The 20,608-nt window shown below is 33.0% G+C and overlaps 1 protein-coding gene across 1 annotated transcript in view; it reads left to right on the plus strand.

Annotated features, from left to right (window-relative positions):
* The first annotated feature begins 11,959 nt into the window (after positions 1-11,959).
* LOC126742484 (large neutral amino acids transporter small subunit 1-like) overlaps positions 11,960-20,608 on the plus strand; it is a 77,373-nt gene continuing 68,724 nt past the window's right edge. Inside the window, exon 1 of the mRNA XM_050449125.1 lies at positions 11,960-12,011. Coding sequence (XP_050305082.1) covers positions 11,960-12,011 — 52 coding nt within the window. The remainder of the gene's footprint in view (positions 12,012-20,608) is intronic.

Here is a 20,608-nt window from a genome sequence, read left to right on the forward strand (position 1 = left end):
TTATGCGATTGGTGTTTCAGAGTTGTGCTTGCATTCCTTGATTTTCGTGTTCTACTTAAATATATATGCATATTCATAGAAAATGTATGTTAAGCTGAATAATAATATTTTAATAGATTAAACTTATATCATCCTCCTAAGGGTGATCTTGATCTATCTTATAATAACTGATTTTATGCTGTTTATGACTCCATACTCTTAAGAGACTTTACATACAGTCAATTACAGAGCATTCATCATAAAAAATTTTGATTTGAACGCAATACCATGCCATCTAATGTTTAATATGAATGAAGTTAAATAAGAAAAGTAGATTTTTTTCGTTAGATCAGAAATGGATGTAATAAATTACCATGCTCCCTTAAAAAATGTAATTGTAACACATATATTAATGTTAAGTTAACTTATTGGTGTTAGATTTTGTATTACATATAAAAAGTAGAAATAGGTATATCTTATTTTGGGCGCAAAAATAACGTCTTTTAAGCAAAAAAAATATCAATATTCTTATTCCTAAAACCCCTTCTAAAAAATTTGAAATAGCAATACCGCAAGCAAAAGCTGATGTCATCTTGCGAAATGTCAAACGGTTTTGTGTTTACATTCAGCATTTCTAAAATTTTCTTTGAGTGCCTGTATTTGTGAAGTGTCTTTTTTCTTTAGTTTACAGGGTGTTAGAAAAATAGACGGAGATATTTCAATGGGTGATTCCTTGTAAGAAAATATGAGAAAAAGTTTCTAGAAACATAGGTCCGGAAATACACAGTTGAAAATGGAAAAAAGGACGCATTTGAGTGTTGTAAACTGTTACGATCGTAATCATAAACATAGAATAATTAAAAGTTATTAAGAAATCTATAGTAATTATAAAATATTTAATTTCCATAAAAATACTCTTTATTAGATAGGTACCTTTACTCTAATGAAATATGTTTAAAAAACGCATAAAGAGTTTATAAATGGTAATATTGTTTATAATGTAGAGCATAATCTATTATTAGTAAATATTTATTCTGTGAATATTTTTTGTCGACGTCACTGGTAAAGATTTCTTGAGTCGGTGGAATCAACAATGGAATTGAGCGGCGTTGTGATGTTGTTGCCTTTTTCTCAAAAATACGTAATCTGCATTCATTTTACTTTGAATATTGACTACTTTATAGTGTATCTTATCATATGTTGTTAAAGAAAATGCTTTATATTTCATTGAAGAGGAAGAGTAGTATTGTTTTGTGGCTGTCAAAAAATTTGACTAATATTATAAAGTTTTTTTACCATTTCTACATAAGCATTTGATATTATTGCATCAGAGATATTGCAAGTAAACATTGTTCTACGGCAATGCTAATTCTAGCCTTTCAATGTTCTAAGGTAAAAATAAACCTTACTGTCTGTAGATAAGACTTATGCAGATACTGAGGAACAAGGCTCTAAATAAATATCTTCTTCTTCTTCTTCTTCTTTCAGCAACCCTTCACAGTCCACTCCTGGACATAGGTATCCCCTATATTCTTCCATGTTTCTTAGTTCTGTGCCAGTTGGTGCCATCTGTTGCCCACTTTGTTTTTGACATCATCGAGCCAGCGTAACTGTGGTCTGCCAACGCTGCGTTTATATATGCGAGGTCTCCATTGAACGATGTGTCTTGACTATCTCAAGTCGTCCTATCGGGCGACGTGTCCTACCCAGCTCCATTTCAGGTGGGCTATGCGTGTTATGACGTTTTCAACTTTAGTTCTTTGTCTAATACTCTCATTTGTGATATGGTCTTTCAGGCTTATTCCTAGCATCATCCGCTCTATGGCTCTTTGGGTGGTCCTAAGCTTGTTGGCTGATTTAACAGTGAGTGTCATGGTTTCCATTCCGTAAGTAATCACGGGCAGTAAGCAGGCATTGAAGACCTTTCTTTTCAAATTAATTGGAATAGTTTCATTTCTCAAGACGTGTGACAGTTTACCCGTGGCTGCCCATGTGAAACGAACACGTCTGTTTATTTCGGCAGTTTGATTTTCTTTGCCCAATTTGATGCAATGTCCCAAATATACATGACTTTTGTTTTATTTAAATTCATGGTTAAACCTATTCTTTTCGATTCTCTTTGAAGTTCTGCCAACATCTCCTGTAATTCTATTATATTCTGGCTAAAGAGTACTATATCATCCGCAAAGCGTAAATGGCTCAGATGTCTGCCGTCGATTTTGATGCCTCTCTCGTTCTAGTCCAGAGTTTTAAAAACGTCTTCCAGTGCCAGTGTAAACAGCTTTGGGTAGATGGTGTCCCCTTGTCTTACTCCTCTTTTTATTTGAATTTTATTTGTTTCTATCTCTTCCGAGATTTTAACGGTGATTGTCGCATTTTCGTATATGTGTTTGAGAAGCTGCTTGTAAATAAATATATGATACACATAAACGAAAAGATTGGAAACTTAAAATACCAAAATCTTGCAACTAGTTCAATTAAAGGAAAAAAGAAAGCCTATTTAACATTTAGGAAGGAAGCATGGCATGAACTAAAAAATATTAATATTTCCAAGAAGCACAATACTACGATAATAAATACATTGAAAAATATAAAAAGCAAAACATTTGGAGCTGATCAATTGATCAGCATGAAACATTACCTTTATTTTCCTTTACTGCCCTGCCATAATAGATCCTTTAAGTCACATCATAAAATTTGCTTGGAAGAAGGCCATTTTTTTCGAGCAGTGGAAAGAAGCGAATAATATTCCTCTACCTAAAGCTGGAAGCCCTACAAAATGTATTCATATTCGATCTATATCCATACTTCCAAAAGATTTGGAGAACAATATCGAGAATAATTTGATTCCTGAATATCAACCAGGGTTTCGTAAGGATTATAGTTGTCATCCGCATTATATCAGGTAACGGATGATATTATTAAAGCTTCTGACAATAATAATGCTACGGTATTGGTCCCTTTGGGTTTTACTAAGACTTTTGATATGGGTTTTAGTGAATCTGCTATAGTTTTAGTGTCATCCTTTTTAACTGCTGTAACTCTTTAATTAATTTTTGTCGCCCTCTATCTTGTGTATTATTGATGTATAGCGACAAACACGGGTTGTAGACAATTATACAGGGTGTTAGCAAATAAGTGCGACAAACTTCAGGGGGTGATTCGGCATGGAAAAATAATGACAGTTTGCTATATACACAAATGCTTCGTTTACCGAGATATGGAGTGCTAAAGTTTATCTTAAAAATTGACGATTTATTTATTGCTCTGAAACCGGTCGAGATATGCAAATGAAACTTAAAGGGTTTTAAGAGGTAGTTATCACGCATTTTTTGACATGCAATTAAGAATTTTATGTTCACTATTGGCGCGCATACGGGTAATGATCTCAATTTTTTGTTCCTCCCACAACGCCTAACAGGAGAATCTTACCTTCATTTGCTACAGGAAGACTTACCTGTTCTCTTTGAAGAAATTCCTCTACAGCTGAGGCAACACTTATACTTCATGCATGAGGGTGCACCAGCCCATTTTAGTATCAATGTACGTAATCATTTAGATACAGTATTTTTAAATCGTTGGATAGGTAGGGGAGGTTCAGAACATTGGCCTGCTCGATCGTCAGATTTAAATCCTCTAGATTTTTGCATTTAGGGTTTTCTTAAGTCATTACTCCCGTCGGCTGTGAGATAATAAGAAATACATTAGGAATATTTTCGCGAATACGAGAATCAATGAGGCGGAGAGTTGAATCTTGTGTAACGTCTGAGGGAGGTCATTTTGAACAGTTGTAGTTTTGCGCCTATTTAAAATTTAGTATTGTTATTTTCTATTATTGTTCTGGTTTAATGTTGTTGTATTAGATAGTTCTTGTTTATTAAAGAAATGAAAAATATGCGCAAACTGTCATTATTTTTCCATGCAGAATCACCCCCTGAAGTCGCACTTATTTACTAAGACCCTGTATTCCAAACTTTTTTGACTTAGATTTTTTTTTTAATTAAGTAGTTTTCGTAAGAAATAGAATCCAAGAAATTTTTGAGTAAACCAAAAATCATCCAAGGAGGGGAAATAACACAATTTTTTTACACAATTACATGCTCCGGGAACGTTAAGTGAAATAGAACAGCTCCAGTAAATTATTACGTGCCATTCATATTGATATAATGCGATTTTTGGAAAATAAACGGTAACTGTATCTCGGTAACGAGATATTGAAAAAAAATGAATACGTTTCCGAAAATTCGTGTTTTCCGAAAAAGTACAGGGGGAGGGATCGCAACTTTTTGTTTTTGGTCTTTTCATAGGGGATACTAACTTTTGTCAAAGTATCGAGATTTCGCCTATCATAGATTGACCGTAGTAAGTGCTGACTGCTCCTGTAAGTCTGAGTCAAAGACCTATTAGTTACTGAGAATGTAAGTTGAAGATAGTAGTAACTGTAACTATTGGTATCTAATAAACGTCTTAATATTATTATTCTTATTTTACTGGACCAACTTACAAACCAAATTGCTAAAAATTCTTTTGGTATCCCTGTCTTCAACACGACGACAAACAAAATGAACTTTTTTTTTTATTTAAGTTTAGGAGCCATATCGTTCGTCCAAAATATTCGACTCTCGAGGGTCAGCGCTCTTAAAACGCATTTTAAAAAGCGAAAGAAAAAAAATTACAAGTTGTAAAAAAGGGAATCCCGCCAAAGGCAACAATACCATTAAAGGCCAATAGAGAGCGGACTCAATATTTAAATGAAAGCCATTATAAAATGTGCGAGTGCAGGGGAGTGTGACTGCTACAGCCGAACCCGAGGCTACACTCGGGCAACCCTCTGAAAAACCCGCTCGATAAAAACCGACTCTATATAATTATGTATGTATATACACATACTTAGCCAAAAGCGTTCTGATAGTCGTTAATCTTTTAATACATAATTGATAGGTGGTGTGTGGTGCTCGATAGAATTTCGAAAAAAAAGTTGTATTTTTTGTACGCTTGGTCTTTTGTCTTTTTATTTTTATTAATTTTTTCGAAAGATTAAGGAGAGTTATTCACGTGAAATATTGAGACAAAAAAGAGCTATACCTAAGATTGAATCTAGCAATAAATAATGTAATTTTTTTTATAGTCCAAATAGAAAATACTGTTGCCAAGCAGAAGTTACCAATGTCCTTAAAAGGAAGTGTAAATGTGAAAAGTAAATATGAAAGGATCATCCATTCCAATTAAGTAATGCATATAATTAAATATTGTAGTATGTTTCGGTGGGCTTTTTTTGAACTTTTTTTGAATTTTTTTATACAGTTTCCTTTCCCTGTATCTAAGGAAATCAATCCCCTGGAAAAATGAGGTTTTTCCTTCCAGACAGTTGAAAAAGTCTAATTTGCAGGCTAATGTTTTTTTTTCATTCTGCGAAAACGTGACTTTTCTTGCCTAAATTATTTTTTACCTTTCAAGAGAATTGCTCAATTTTTTCGCAAAAATAGATTTTCTTCCAGGAGTTTTTCCATTCCTGTATGCTATATTTTCCCTCTTCAAAGATGTTTTAATTATCTTTAATTTATCCACGAATTTGATCTAATTTTTCTCACAATTTAAAAGAACGTGCAAAATATCATTCTAAATCACTGTAATTATTAACAGTAAATTACACATTTGTAGCAAACATTGGACAAAGTAACTACGTACATTAATAATATTACAGAACAATCAAAACATGAGCATAAAATACTTAAATAATCTTTATCATATGCTAATCAGTACAATCACAATACATTATATTTACCAAACCTGAATATCAACTTAATCAATATTTTTCAAGAAACACTCCTAATTAATCTGACAAATGACCTGTCGAGAGACTGAGAATTCGCTAATTGAGAAGATCTTGAAATGAATCTGTTTAGGCCCAGATTAGTGCGCTATATTTCGTTTGCTTTGTTGGAGTTAATAACTTAAAAAAAATTTAAAATCAGCTTCTTAGAGTGATTCTTAGAGTGGGCAAAGAAAAGCGCTCATGAAGAGTTCTATACTCATAATGAAAATCCCCTAGAAGCATAATATCAAACTTAAAGGCCATAAAACGTAAAAACTTTCTTTGTTTTTGTTCAATTCAGTGAATATGAGAAGTATAAGCGGAATTCCATACAGAAGAATAGTACTCAATAATAGGCCTAGTTAAGGAATTGTATATTTAATTAATTTAAGTAATTGTATATTTATCTCACAGATAAAGGATCATTAAAATCAATACTACAACGTTTTACAAATCCTAGCATCTTTAGAGCCTTGGATCATTTTCTTAATATGTTCTACAAAAGATAGCCAGTGATAAATAGTAATTCTTAAGTCCACAATGGAGGGCACTTGTTAATTAATACAAAATTAAATTACTTTTCTTCTTTGAGAAACAGAGCAAATGGCACTTAGATATATTCAATTCCATGTTATTTATTACATTGACACCACAGCTCCAGCCTTTACAAATCAGCCAGGCATTCATGAATAAAGCACCTGAGGTCATCAGCAAAACAAAGAAATCTTAACCCTAGCCGTCCCAAAATAATAATATTTTTTTGGATCCCAGAACCGGGTCAAAATTGACCTTTTTTTTGTAAAATTTTTATTTAAAAAAATATGGGAATCAAAATAATCCTTTCCCCGGCACTGAAAACATCTACTTCTTTTTGCGCCCGCGTGGGAATTGGACTGCTTCTTTTTTACTGGAGCTCCAGTAGTTTTAATAGCTTGACATGTAGCTGCGGAAAACCCTCTACCATCCTCATGAATTTTTTCTGCTCGCCGAACAATATATTACCTATTACCAATATGTTACCTAGTTCTTCTAAAAAAAGTTTCCATCTTATTTTCAAGTTACCATTAGAACTTTTCCAGTCTGGGTTTTTTGTATTCCAGATGACAAAGGCATTATATGAAGCGACATCAAGCCAATTAAAAAATAGACGTAGAGGCCATCTTCTTGTGCATCTTTTGGAAGAGTACTCACGTACAATTTTATCCAAGTAATCGACCACACTTTTTGTCTATAAATTTCAAATCCTCCGCCGTAATGTCATGTTGGTGATGCATTGAAGATAGCAGTACCACAAATTTTTTGGGTTTCGTACCGTAGGATACTAAAGTAAGATTTCGTGTGAAAAGAAACTGTGAAGAATACGTTGCTCTTTCGCGAATATCCAGTAAGCACTTTGGCAGGTCTTTGCGAGTTTTGCGGACCGTCTCCACAATTGTTAGATTCTGGGACAAAAGATGGCTATATTTCGTCCACTACGATACCAGTGGCTTGCTAAAGTTTTAACAACTCGAGGTCCGTGATTCTTTTCTACTATTCCATTTATTTTTCCTAAATACACTTCAAAATTGCAACAATAAAAATGTTCAGCATCACAAAGCGCCCATACTTTTATACCATATTTGCCCGGTTTACTTGGTATGTAAACTTTGAATGAGCAACGACCCCTGAAAGTTACCAATTGCTCATCAAGTTTATCCTCCTTTTTTCTCTCAGCCCTTGTAGATAGATCATCGAAACGAAGGTGACGTAAAATGTCAGTGAACCTATTTCTGGACATAGTAGCCTGATAAATAGGCCTGGTGAATGCATTGTTTGTAGTCGATCATAAACTACGTACACTTTCTTTTAATTATTGAAATCTACCAGTAAGAATAAGGATTCCAAGGAAAGCGAGAAATTCTGTAGTGTCTACCTCAATCCATGATTCCATTTTGACTTCATGACTTTCATTATAGCTGTTTATAAAGTCTTGTTTATAAACTCTTTTTTGTTCATGTATTTTATAATAATATCTAATAAATCATTAGAAAAGAACAGCTTAAAACAGTCAATGACAGAATTTATATCTTTGCTTTTATCTGTGAGACCTTTATTTTCTTGCAAGATATTGCATGTTCTGTATTTTCCTGTTTTATGTGCAACAGTATACCAAGTGCGATTATCAACATCGTATGACTGTTTATTGCTCACTGTTTCGTCTTCTAATGGATCAAGTAAATGTATTTGTTCTTCTTCTAACTCTTGAAATGAAAGATTGCCGTCATGTATCTCAGGCTCTTCATCCGAGGTGTCCTCGTCATCTGACAAATCACTAAATGCTTGTTCCAAAGGTATTTCGGTTTCGCACTCGTCGTCTGAAGAATGCATCAATATTTCGTAGAGTTCCTTGTCGGATAAACCCTTATTTTTAGACCACATGGCATTTACTATTTATTATTGAAAAATAAAATAACCCTCTCATAGTAACGTTCGACAGTAAACTGAACAACAAAGCAATAAATTGGAAATATACGCAACTTATCTTGTTTAGATCTCTAAAAAGGGGAGTTTTAGCATATACCTATTTATACCAAAACCGGGTCGTCGGTGACCCATCCATCATTTTTTGAAGAAAAAATTAGTTTTTTCTTAAATTTTGCCAAATAAAGCATTGTTATGATAAAATTTGAGAATTCATGGACGCTCACTGAAAAAAAATCAGGGAAGCAAAAGATATTTCAGGATTTTTAAGTTTCGGATCATCGAAGACCCATATTCGGTACGGCGAGGGTTAAATAAAGAAAACACTTAGAAATATCGTTAATAAAGACACTAAACAAAAGGAGATCCCTGCAGCAGCTTTCACTTTCTGAATTAAAATCATCTTGGGAGATGAGATGAGTTTCATCCAGGTTTTGAGAAAAGAAACATATAATACTACCTAATAGAAAGAAAACAGGCTTTAACTGTATGAAAACAATTATAATGATTTAATTATATTATCATTATAATTAAATCATTTGTTGATTCCACCTCTGTTTAAGAACCAGGAAGACTATTGTTTATAATACTTTTTTTATGGTTCACTATATTTCTTTATTTGTTCATGTAAAATATGATTTCACTTTTTATAGTCCTGATGTCGGCTATATAAAAAATTAAAACCTGAGTTTTATTTGACACCATATCCAGTTCACTTGGCAAAAGCATAACAAAATGTTGGGTCACAGAAAACACGCCTCAAAGGTAAAAACGAATTTTCAGGGAAAGAAAACCAATTGCTAAGAAAAGTAAATAATAATTTAATCATTGAACTGTCTAGAAGGAGAAAATATATTGAGAAAAAGTGACAAATAATTTAGTTATCTTCTTAAAACATTGAAAGGCTAGAAGTAGCATGCCGTGAATTTACGGGCAGTTCGTTTGCTTGTAATATCTCTGATGTATTAATGCAAAAAAACACTTTATTACAATCATCATCAAATCTTTTTACAATCCTCAATAAAATATTAATTTGTTTTTTATTAAACTATGATAAGATACCCGTTAGTGAACTCGATATTAAACGTTAAATGAATGTAGATGATATATTTAAAAAAAAGGGGTAATAACAGGGCATTGCCGCTCGATCTCATTGTTGATGCCAGGGACACAAGGAATCACTACCAGTGACGTCGTCAAAACAAATTTACTTGATAAATATTGATTAATAATAGAATTCTTTAAATATAAGTAATATTATTGTTTATAAACTATTGTGTTTTTTAAATGTGTGTGTTTTTTAAATTTAACTTCATTAAAATAAGGTGCCTACCTAATAAAAAGCATTTTTGTGTAAATAAAATATTTAATAGATTTCTTAATAATTCATGTTTTAAGATATAAATTTTTAACATTTTGCATAATTTTATCGTATTACACAAATATCAGTTTTACATCATTTATTTTATATCACATCAGATAATAAATGTGCTGACAAGGAGATTTAAAGGGACAGTATTGCGATATCGGAAACTAATCTATCTAATGTCTTTATTGAAAATACATAGTAACTATATATAGGTGTATCCATTTTTCTGCCAAGACAACAAATCATGAAATGAGTTCTGTTAGTAAAACCATGGATAAAACTCCAGTTTTCTTTTTTTCTGGTCCATTAATAGTAAAGTATTTAAAAAAAATGTTTAGGGTTAAAAATATATTCTTATTTTACTTATACTTATACTTCACACACACATTCACACTTAAGTTTTTATTTAGGCTTATGAAGACGGTTCCCCATGATGTGATTTTATGAAAGTATCGATATTTACTTGGAAAGATCGGATTTAATTGCCTTTTTTTAATGCTGTGGCACAAACGACACACGTTTTTACCATCGTAACAGTTCACAATCAAGAACACTCAGATGATACCTTTTCGCTTTTTTAACTTATTTTATTGGTAAATTTTTTCTTAAGTCTGCAAAAAAGTTATTAAATGCATTTGATATATCTATGATTTTATTCATCACAGTATTTCTGCTCCACCACTCACACTTTTAATTAAAATACTCTGTTTTTTTTTTAATTTTTTATACAATTTTCATTCCTTAAGTAAAGGAGTTCAATTCCCTAGAAAAATGAATATTTTTCCTCACAGGTGGTTGAAAAAAATGATTTGCAGGCACAGATAAATCAAATTATGTCTTTTATTGAAGTAGTTTTTTTCTTGCTAGACAGTTCATGTTTCTTTTCTCAAAACCTGGAGGTGATTTTTGATGATTATAGTAATTTTTACTTTTCCAGGGAATTCTTTGGTTTTTCCCCAAAAATTAATATTTTCTTCCAGGCAGTTGATCAAAATTCACTTTTCAGTTACATAAAAAAATTTTTTTAAATTTTTAAATTGTTTTTAATATTTCCAGGCATTTGATCTGTTCTTGAGAGGTGATTACAGGGCCGAGCCTAGTGTATTTGCCGCCCGGGTGCAAGAGCTAATTTTGCCGCCCCTTCTGCAGTGATTTTTATAAAAAGTGTTTTAAAAAATGATGAATTTTTTTCAAAGTAAGCAGCGCTAAAACATCTATTTAAATTATTAATGGGATAATTAATATTTTTAATTTGAACAGGTCCTATTCCTAAAATCAATACTCTAATATTATCCGTTAATATTTCGGGCCAATATGCGGGATCTTTAAATCTTTCTTCATTTACCTGAATAGCTTCAATGTTCTCAGTTTGCGTATTTGCTGGCGTATTCGTCGAGTGATCATCTTGTTTCAGTTCATCTCCTGATGGTTGTTGATCTCCATCATTTGGTTGTTCTACATCGGCATCGGCTTCAGTTGACGTCAAAGGTTGAACATCCGGCCTTTGGCTTGTTGAAGGTTGAGGTTGTGCCGGTTGTGGGTTCGTTGATGACGCAAAAAAACTTTTTTAACGAACCTGCTAACCGCCTGTCATCTTCCTCCTTTTCTAGCTTCCTTTTCCGGTATTGGGAACCAGAAAGCCTCTTTCGACCATCAGCCATCTAAATTAACAAATATTTTTTTTAGAATTGGCACAAAAATCAGACATTACTTTTTTCAATGAAAAATTGCTTAAGGCATGAAGTTCTAAATATTTAGAAGATATTAATAAAATATTTTAAACTTACCGTTAACAACACAAACACAATTTTTATATAAAATGTATTAAAAATAAACACTAATCGATAAGTCGCTTTAAAACTCGCAAATTAAAATAAATTAAAAACAAAAGGGTGGGAATTTCTAAACATTACACCCCCGCTTATTTCTGCAGCTCCAAAATACATATTATTTATTACCCAAAAGTATTGAAATTCCGCAAGAAATAAATTTCGAGGAATTACTATTGGTGGTACTTTACGCGGCTCTTTTAATTACGCCACCCTTATAACACCATCAGCACCGGCGGCGGCGCCGGCGCCGCCCTGGCTGAACCCACCATAATAATTGCGGTGCTATTGTTTTTATTACCTGGTCCTGGTACCTATTTATTTATCTATATAGATTATAATTATTATAGCAACGATTCGGGGAACAATGCTCGGTTTCAGTAAACATTGTATTCTGTTGGCGTCTTAATTATAAGTTTTAAATTTTATAAATTTTTGTTATTCATAATTTTTTTTTCATTACTTGGCGCTTTTTTATTTTATTTTTCGGATATTTTGCAGCCCCAAATGAGCGCCGCCCGGGCGCACCCCTTGCACCCCCGGCACGGCTCGGCCCTGGGTGATTAACACTTCATCCAGGTTTTGAGATCAGGAAGTTAAAACCAAGTAAAAAAGAAAACAATTATGAACTGTTAAAAAACCTGGAAATAACAATTTTCAACTGCCTCGAAGGAAATAATGCTTTTTTTTGAGAAAACCAAGAAAAAAAAATTGAAAATAATTTAATTTTGAAGGAAGAATCACGTTTTCACGAGGTTTTTCCATAAGAGACACTAACTGTCTGAGAGGAAACAGAAATTACTTCTTTTCCCTGGATTTGAAAAATGCTAATTTTCAATAAATAAATCTAGCAATATGACAAATTTCATAAAATTAAGCAAGTTATTTTTGTATTTTAATATAATTTTTACTTCTATTTCTTATCGTATCAAATCACCCTGTATATAACTCATTATTCAAATAAACAAAATAATAAAATATAATTCTTTATGATGCTGAATTATAAAAACAAACGTTAAGGTGAACTGAAATATTAAATCAGCTGACTTCATTGTTCAATTTCCAATTTAATTTAATTTTAACTTAAATTTCTGTTACACTGTTGATGTTTTATTGTCTTTTTTGAATCCTACAAATAAAATCATAGTACTCAATACTAAATAATACTCAAGTAAAATCAAACTACTCTTTGACTGCCTTATTGAGAAAAAGTGAATAATAATTTTGCTCGCTTTTAGGGTGATTAGCATTTCACCTTAGTGTTGAAAGAAGCATTGTGAAGGGAAAAAATTGGTCCAACTGCCTGTAATATAAAAGTTAATTTTTACAAAAAAAGGAATCCTTGAAAAATTCAATATTATTTAATTTCCTTCATTTAGTCACAATAGTGGCTTACAAATAATAACAATTTTATCTTTGTTGTAAATTTACACGAGTCATTTTAAATCTTCATGGGACGTAGTGGAAAATCCGAAAATTCTTCGATTTTAGTGCACAAAATCACAAACTGATCAGACTTTCACAAGCATGGCCTTAATAACTTCCCGATCCTCACCATAGAGCAAACTTTTTGCCCTATATATTAATTGTATATAAAAATCGTATATGGCATTTAATAAACCTTAAAAGTTCATAAGGATCACTATATGACTCCCCGCAGCTACTCTAATGCCCAACATGACCAGCACTTCCCTCAGCTATTGTGCGTTAACTGGCCCCACTGCGGGGCCCTACAGGCTCGTTTATTTTAAACTTAATTGCGAGAAAATGGGATTAACTAAAAGAGAAAAAAAATGATTGAATATTAAATGTATTTACTACGTTAACTAATTGGGAATGTGAGCAAACGAGAATAAAAAGTAAAACAGTTCTTCAGTGCGGGGACATCATCATTAATAATCGCGAAGTGGTGTGGGTTTGGTCGAAATGGTCTCATAACTTTAAGCGGCCATTTAGGTTTACTTGTCCCTCATTGATTAATAACCCGTGGTACTACGGTCATTTATATTGGGAGTTAGTACCTAGTGTCAAAATCGAAAAATTAGCTAATAAAATTAATTATATAGGATGTTAATATTTATAACAATTCAGGGGTGGTTCTTTAGAAGAAAATGATGACGAAATGTTGAGAATTTTTTTTTGGAATTTCTAACATCAGAATTTTCGACGATTACAATAGATATAGGCTCATCATCTGTAGGAGACGTTCTTATGTAAGTAATAATGTGGTTGACAATTTAAAAACCTAAAATCTCCATATATTAGTAACGAAAAACTGAACAAAAAAAAAACGCTGAAAACGGTTTCTATAAAACAAAGAGAGAACAAAAACAAGCATATTATCCCACCTTTATCTGCCTCTTGGAAAGGGTGAGATACTCCCTTAGAATCTTAAATAGAAAGAGGGGTTGAGTGATACATCATGTTGAAGCTCTTAAAAATACTTTCCAATGATACCATAGAAAGCCACATTCCAGACAAATGTTCTCTGTTTATCAACGAAAACAATAAATGAAAACGCATTTTTAAATTTTTTTATTATCATTTAATTAAATGTGCAAAATGATGGTTACTGATATACTGACATGTTTCTTAAGAATTCTAAGCATATAGGTGTTTTGTATTATTTTATAGAACAGTTGACGTTCGGTTAAGTTTAAATAAAATGCAGCACTTCTTTCATCTTAAACAATGATGTTCATAGGATAAATGTTTAAGGACAGGTTCATGTTTTAACGAAAGGCATCCAGGTCAAAATGTAAACCCAAAGTATGTTCGCCAACTAGTAGCCAAATGTGAAGAAACTGATTCTGTCAAGAATAAAAAGATAAGTCAATCGAGATTAGTAGACGAAACAGCGCAAGTTGAAATCTGAGTTAGTTTGCAATAAGTTCAACTCGTCAAGCAGCTGTAGCAACTAAATCTTGTAAATCAATAAGAAAGGTACTTAAATTTCATAAGTTTTATCCCTATTAACTGCAAATACTGCAGCAACTTGGTGACGATGACCCGGACAAAGGAATTCAACTTTGTAAAATAATGACAGATAGAATAGACATATTAATAAGCAAAATTGTCGTTACTGGAATGACCAGAACCCTCATTTTTAGAGAAAGGCATTTAAAATTAATAAAAATTAAAATTATTAATAAAATCAGAGGAAAATATTCGGAAATTTACTTTTAAAAGGACTTACGCTTATTACAATTCCAACTGGCTGGAGCACCTTCGCATTATGTAGTTCCCGTTAGGCAATGGTTGGAGGATCATTATCCTAACCAGTAAATCAGAAGCAGAGGTCCTGTTGAACGGCTACCTAGATCCCCGGACCTAACACCACTTGACTTCCTTTTGTGGGATTACCTAAAATTTGTGCTTTTTGAAATGCAGTCTGATTCACTAGAGCAACTCCAGCATAGAATAGTTCAGGAATTCGTGAAGAATTTAAAAGTAGGATTTATTATTGAAGTAAAACTTCTTTACGAACGCTTGAGTTGGGGAGTAAGTTGGCGAATGTGTTACGAAAAGTGTGATTCGGCGAGGCGAACGAAAGTTAAGAAGGAGATATGAATTAGTGGAGATAGAAAGAGCGACAGTTACGATTCATATATTACCGTAGGAGCAAGAGAAAGCCGTAGCACATTTCCTTTTTCTCTTGCTCTCATAGTCAGTCTATGAAATAAAGAGGTTTTACTTCAATCTTGTGGTCTCAAGCGCACTAATTTTTGTTTTCAAAATAACGTAAATAATTTTCAACATTTAATAATATAATAATAAAATGTAAAAATAGTGTTTTTATTTATTGTCTTCCTTGATAAACAGAGATGAATGTTCTGAAATGTGTCTTTTTATAATATCATTCAAAAGCATTTTTCAAGAACTTCAAGATGATGTATCAATCAAAATGTATCTCACCCTGTCCAAGGGGTTGCAGATAGGGGTGGGATAACATGCTTGTTTTCGTTACCTCTTCGTTTTAGAGAAACTGTTTTGAGCGTTCTTTTATTCAATTTTTCGTTCCTAATATAGGGCCATTTCATATATTCAAGAGGTGAACGTTTTACTCATTTTTTGGTTTTATTCTTGCCACAGTCAAGAATCATGAACGATCGCAATAAAATAATGGCCATCGTTTGTAAGTTGATTCAAGACGTGAGTGAACAATTAATTGCTTTAGAAGATAAAAGAAAAATTGTCATTTATGGCCTGGTTTTCCATCTTAGAGCCATGAATTATTCACGATTATAATAAATTAATGCTCATCGTCTGTATCATAAGTAAAACAATACTTTATATTAATTTAATATGTCAGTGAAGAATCAAATGCGGTAGAATATTAAACAAACAATTCATAACTTTTGGTCTGATTTTCCATCTCAGTCTCATCATAGTAGATAAAACAAAATTATATGTCAGATTAATTCAGGATGTGAGTAAAGGATGAAATGCGGTGGAAACAAAAAAAATTAAATACTCTTACCTTCAATTTTTGGCCTGATTGTCCACCTCACGGCTACGAATATATAGGGAATAAATACATAAGAAACATAATAATTCAAGATGATTATTTCTGTGTACAATCAAATATATCAGTACCATCGTGTGAAGCACGTAGACCGTCAATACGATTTAAGCATAAGTAAGTTACTTGCTTACGAAGAAGATATTGCCCGCTGATTCTTAAGAAATACGTTTAAGAAGGCGCTTTTTTAACATTTCAAACATTTACTGATTTAAAAACACTTCACATTCGCTTTCGGAGAATTTCGGAAGGACGAGTGCGTGTGGTCCCAGTTTGACCGGACACTCTGTGTGATCTGATTTATAGGAAGGGGAATCTTGATGGAATATACATATTCTACCACTGTTCTTTGTAAACATCCATAAACGTGTTTCTCTCTTTTCATTAACTCCAAACTTTCCAACAACCTTCCTAAAGAAACTTTCTATGATTATTCCATCAGGATTTCTATTTATTACACATTAAACCAAATTTAATTTTTGTCCGATTTTACCGACATCCAAGCTTGCCTCAACGCCGGCAAAAATCTTGACAGCTCGTAAAGATAAGGCATTTTATTGGTGAGGAAGGCTAATTCGCTTACCTTATATGGTACGTGTCGGTACCATAAATATTTTTATTACCCCGGTATCCACCGAAGATGTACGTTAAATGAATTGATTAGATACCATGTTCCATTTTACGTCGGCAATGTTATGGTTTTTGTGAGTATTGCAATGACTGGCGGCTCTTCAGTTTTCTTAATGGGACTTTTATTATCATATGAATTACAACATAAGAATATAAGATGACCCACATACTTATTTGGTAACTCTTCATCCCTTACTCAAACATAAATCCCTGATTGGCTAAAAAGTTTTATCCGCAAATACCATGCCATTTATAGTAAAATCAAAAGCGCACTTGGGGCAAGCAGTACTTATCTGCATGCAAGAAGTCTGCAGCCTCACGGTACCGCTCTTATTGGTGGAAATGGGATATCAGGGGCGTGTGTTACGGGTTAAAGGCATCATGCATTGGCTCTTTGTTGACATTAACGGGCGCTAATTTAAAGTGCACTCACACGTGAAGAAGTTCCAGGAAGAATGGAAAATACGAAATACGAGAGGATAATAAGAAATAAAATCGCTGAATGCCGATGAAGCGGTAACGAGCCAATAGGTGTTGAGAACCTGCCTTATCAGTTATCTAGTGATGCGTGGCTAAATTATACGAAAGGTACTGTACGGGGTTTAATCGGCCCATAGTTTTCTTATAATTTGGTCCTACAACCTTTCAAGACGTAATTTAAGAATTTTTAATAGAAGCCAAAAATTTTTTTTTTAAATTTTTGGCCTGGTTATGCATGTAGTAAGAATCTCCAGATCCAGGGCATAGGTGTAGGAGGAAATCCGATTGAAACTTGAAAAACTAATAATTTTACTTATTTTTCGGCCAAATTTTGCATCTCAGTTGTACGCATCATCCACGATAGTAATAATGTTATACTCCTCGTCTGTAAGAGGGACCAATCCTTTCTTCTCTCAGGTGCTTTCTCTCCTGAGGGTGGCGATCACTTTGGCAAATTCTTTTCTATGCTCGATGGATCATGATGATTTTGTTTGTACAATCTCTTTCGTTTCTTAGCCTTTTCTCTTATACCTCGTTTACCTTGAGGTATCCATTCTAGTAAAAACTGAATTTATTATTCACATTTCGAAGGCGTCCAATTTCCGAAGTTATTCCTGCTTCACCGTCCATGTATTACAACCATATAGGAGTAGAAATCACCCACTAGCAATTTACTGTTCTTAGTCTCACCTCGAGGGATAAACTTGCATTTTACAGTATATTTTGCATTTTTAGAAAAGCTGCCCTGGCTTTACAGTTTTTCAGCAGATGATTCATTTCTCTTCTCAGGTGAGCAGTCTGGGAAGTGACGCTGTTTACATGTTGTTCTTGTGGGTTTCCATCGAATACTACTTTAGATTTTCACATGAATGCAGTATCTTCTGCATAACTTATTTTCTTGATCATAATACCATTTATTTTTGCTCCTTCTGGTCGGGTTTCTAATGATTATTTAACTATATAATGGCACAGTTACCAGGATAGATAAAAAAAATTATATTTGGAAAAGATCCAGGACGTGGTTGAAAATTAGTTAGAAAAAGACAGAAAAAGTTTCAACTGCCTGGACAATTTTCTTTAAATTGCCATTATGTCTCTCACTATTCAAGGCAATTGAACTAATTTAAAAAGAGACAAAAATAGTCTCAACTGCTTGCAAAATTATAATAATTTCTCCCACTTTTCCAAGCAGATGAAATATATTAATAGAGACAAAAATATCCTGAACTGCCTAAAAAAATCAGAATTTCTCTCACTTCTCCAGGCAATTGAAATTAGTTAGAAAGGGACAAATGACCTCAATTGCTTGGAAAATTATCATAATTTCTCTCGCTATTCTGGGCAATTAAATTTAGTTAGAAAGAGACAAAACTACCGCAACTGCCTGGAAAATTCTGATAATTTCTTTCACTTCCTTTCCCGATTTACGAACCTGAAGTGCGAAATTTGTCAATAAATTAGTTGTCGTGAGGATGATCTCATAGAATTCAAAACGTCGACATAATATAAAGAAATAGTTGTCTAAGGACGTTTAACATTTGACCGATTAAGCAGTAGAATATTTGCATGATTTTCTCATGCCATTTATTGCCGCAGTAATGGTCTCAAATTTGAACCTTGGGGAACACCCGAATCACTAAGATAAGAATTCAACCTAAAACCGCTGATCTCCACAATATTTTTCCTCTCTAACAAGTAGGACATTAACAACATAATAAGAGCAAGCGTATTTAACTTTGTCAAAAGGTTTTTCAAAGTCGGTGAATATCATATCAACTTGGGACCTTTTGTTTCGTGAATTATGTATATACTGAGAAAAAATCACTAGTTCGATATTGTAAGTTTTTTTGGGGAAGGACGTCATGTTGTTGCTCAGGTATATGAGATCTAATATCTCTATACAGCCTTTCAAAAAGGACAATTTCAATCACCTTAGAAAAGAATTCAGAACTGATATTGGTCTATAGTTTACCATCTTCTGTTTTTAACTCCCTTGAAAAGGAATTATTTTACTAACTTTTCATTTATTGGAGATGTTTTAAGATAAAGATTAAACACAAATGTCAGAGGCTGAGTTAGTAAGTCACCACAGAGTTTTATATCCAAGAACACCATCAAAGCCAAAAGCCCTATTGCCCTTTAATTTATTTATTGCACTGATAACGTCATTTTCCAATATGGGCTCGTAACAAAAATAGCCGAAATGGGAGTCAGCCTTCCAATAATTGGGATGAGAAAAGACATTACCAAAGTAGGTACCAAAAATGTTAGCAATGTTTTGAAATCCGGTGTCAGATAAGTTATTGTAATTTAAAGTTACAAGGATTTCGGGTTCATTTCTATGACTTAAACAAAACTTACATATACTTGAGATCAGCAATCAAAACAGCCTGAACATATAGGTACTTTTTGTATTTTAAAGTAATAGCTTGTTTTAGTTTGCTTTTAACTTTAACATACCGCATAAGCCAGTAATTAACCAACACTACTGAGAAACTCAAAAAATTAATAGTTTTACTCTGGTTTGGGCTAAATTCTGCATCTCACTTATACGACCGCAATAAAATCATGCATATCATCTGAAGTAAGTATAAAAATCAAAAAATGACATTTCAAAGCGATCCAGAGCGTAAGTGAAAAATGAAATATAATAGAAACCCAAAATATAAACATATTACACTTTTTTTGGGCTGATTTTTCATCTCAAATCCATCAATCATGTACAATCGCCATCATATAATGCACTTTCCAAAAATCTTTCTGCAAGGGTCGAATTACAGTACTTCCAAGTTCTATTATATCTCTTGATGGACTACTTTGAAACTGTTTTCATAAATGCATAAAAGACTCAGAACATTATCCTTATTTTATTTATCCATTTAAGCACTTTAAGATCTACTTGTATTAAAAAAAACGATAATGTTGGTGTTAATTATAATGTAACGACTCATTCCCCGTTACACCATTGACACTTATCTACCCACTAGGGTCCAAATCACCTCATTAACTGACCCACTTGAATAATAAACCAAACCACTTAAAACCCAAATAATACCTTCCCTCGACAATTAAAACTCGAATACCAACAATAAAACAAAATCGAATCAATTAATTCCCGTTTTCTTGGAAAAAATACATTAGTCGAACATCCGTATATACAACACTGCTGCGTTTCTTCGTATACCATTTAATCCCTCTTTTATTTTTACATTGTTAAGGCCCCTTTGGTTGGTGTGTCCCCTTTACCTTTATTTTTCCTCTTTTTTCTCTCTCTCGTGCTCGTTACCGTGTTCTTTATTTAATTAACTATACTGACCAGAGGTGGAATTGGAGTATTTTAGGAGTGTACAATATGAGTGAAATCAGACTTTGTTGCAGGGAAAACCGGATGTGTCCTTAATTGTTTAAGGCAGTTTTTCATAAACTCAGACTGACCCAGGTAATATGTGCATCAAGGATATTTAAAAGCATCCTATTGAGATCATTGCAGGAATGAATAGAAAAATGTTTTTCACCTATGTGCT

Source organism: Anthonomus grandis, chromosome 11, assembly GCF_022605725.1.
Source record: "Anthonomus grandis grandis chromosome 11, icAntGran1.3, whole genome shotgun sequence".
Taxonomy (NCBI): Eukaryota; Metazoa; Arthropoda; class Insecta; order Coleoptera; family Curculionidae; genus Anthonomus; species Anthonomus grandis.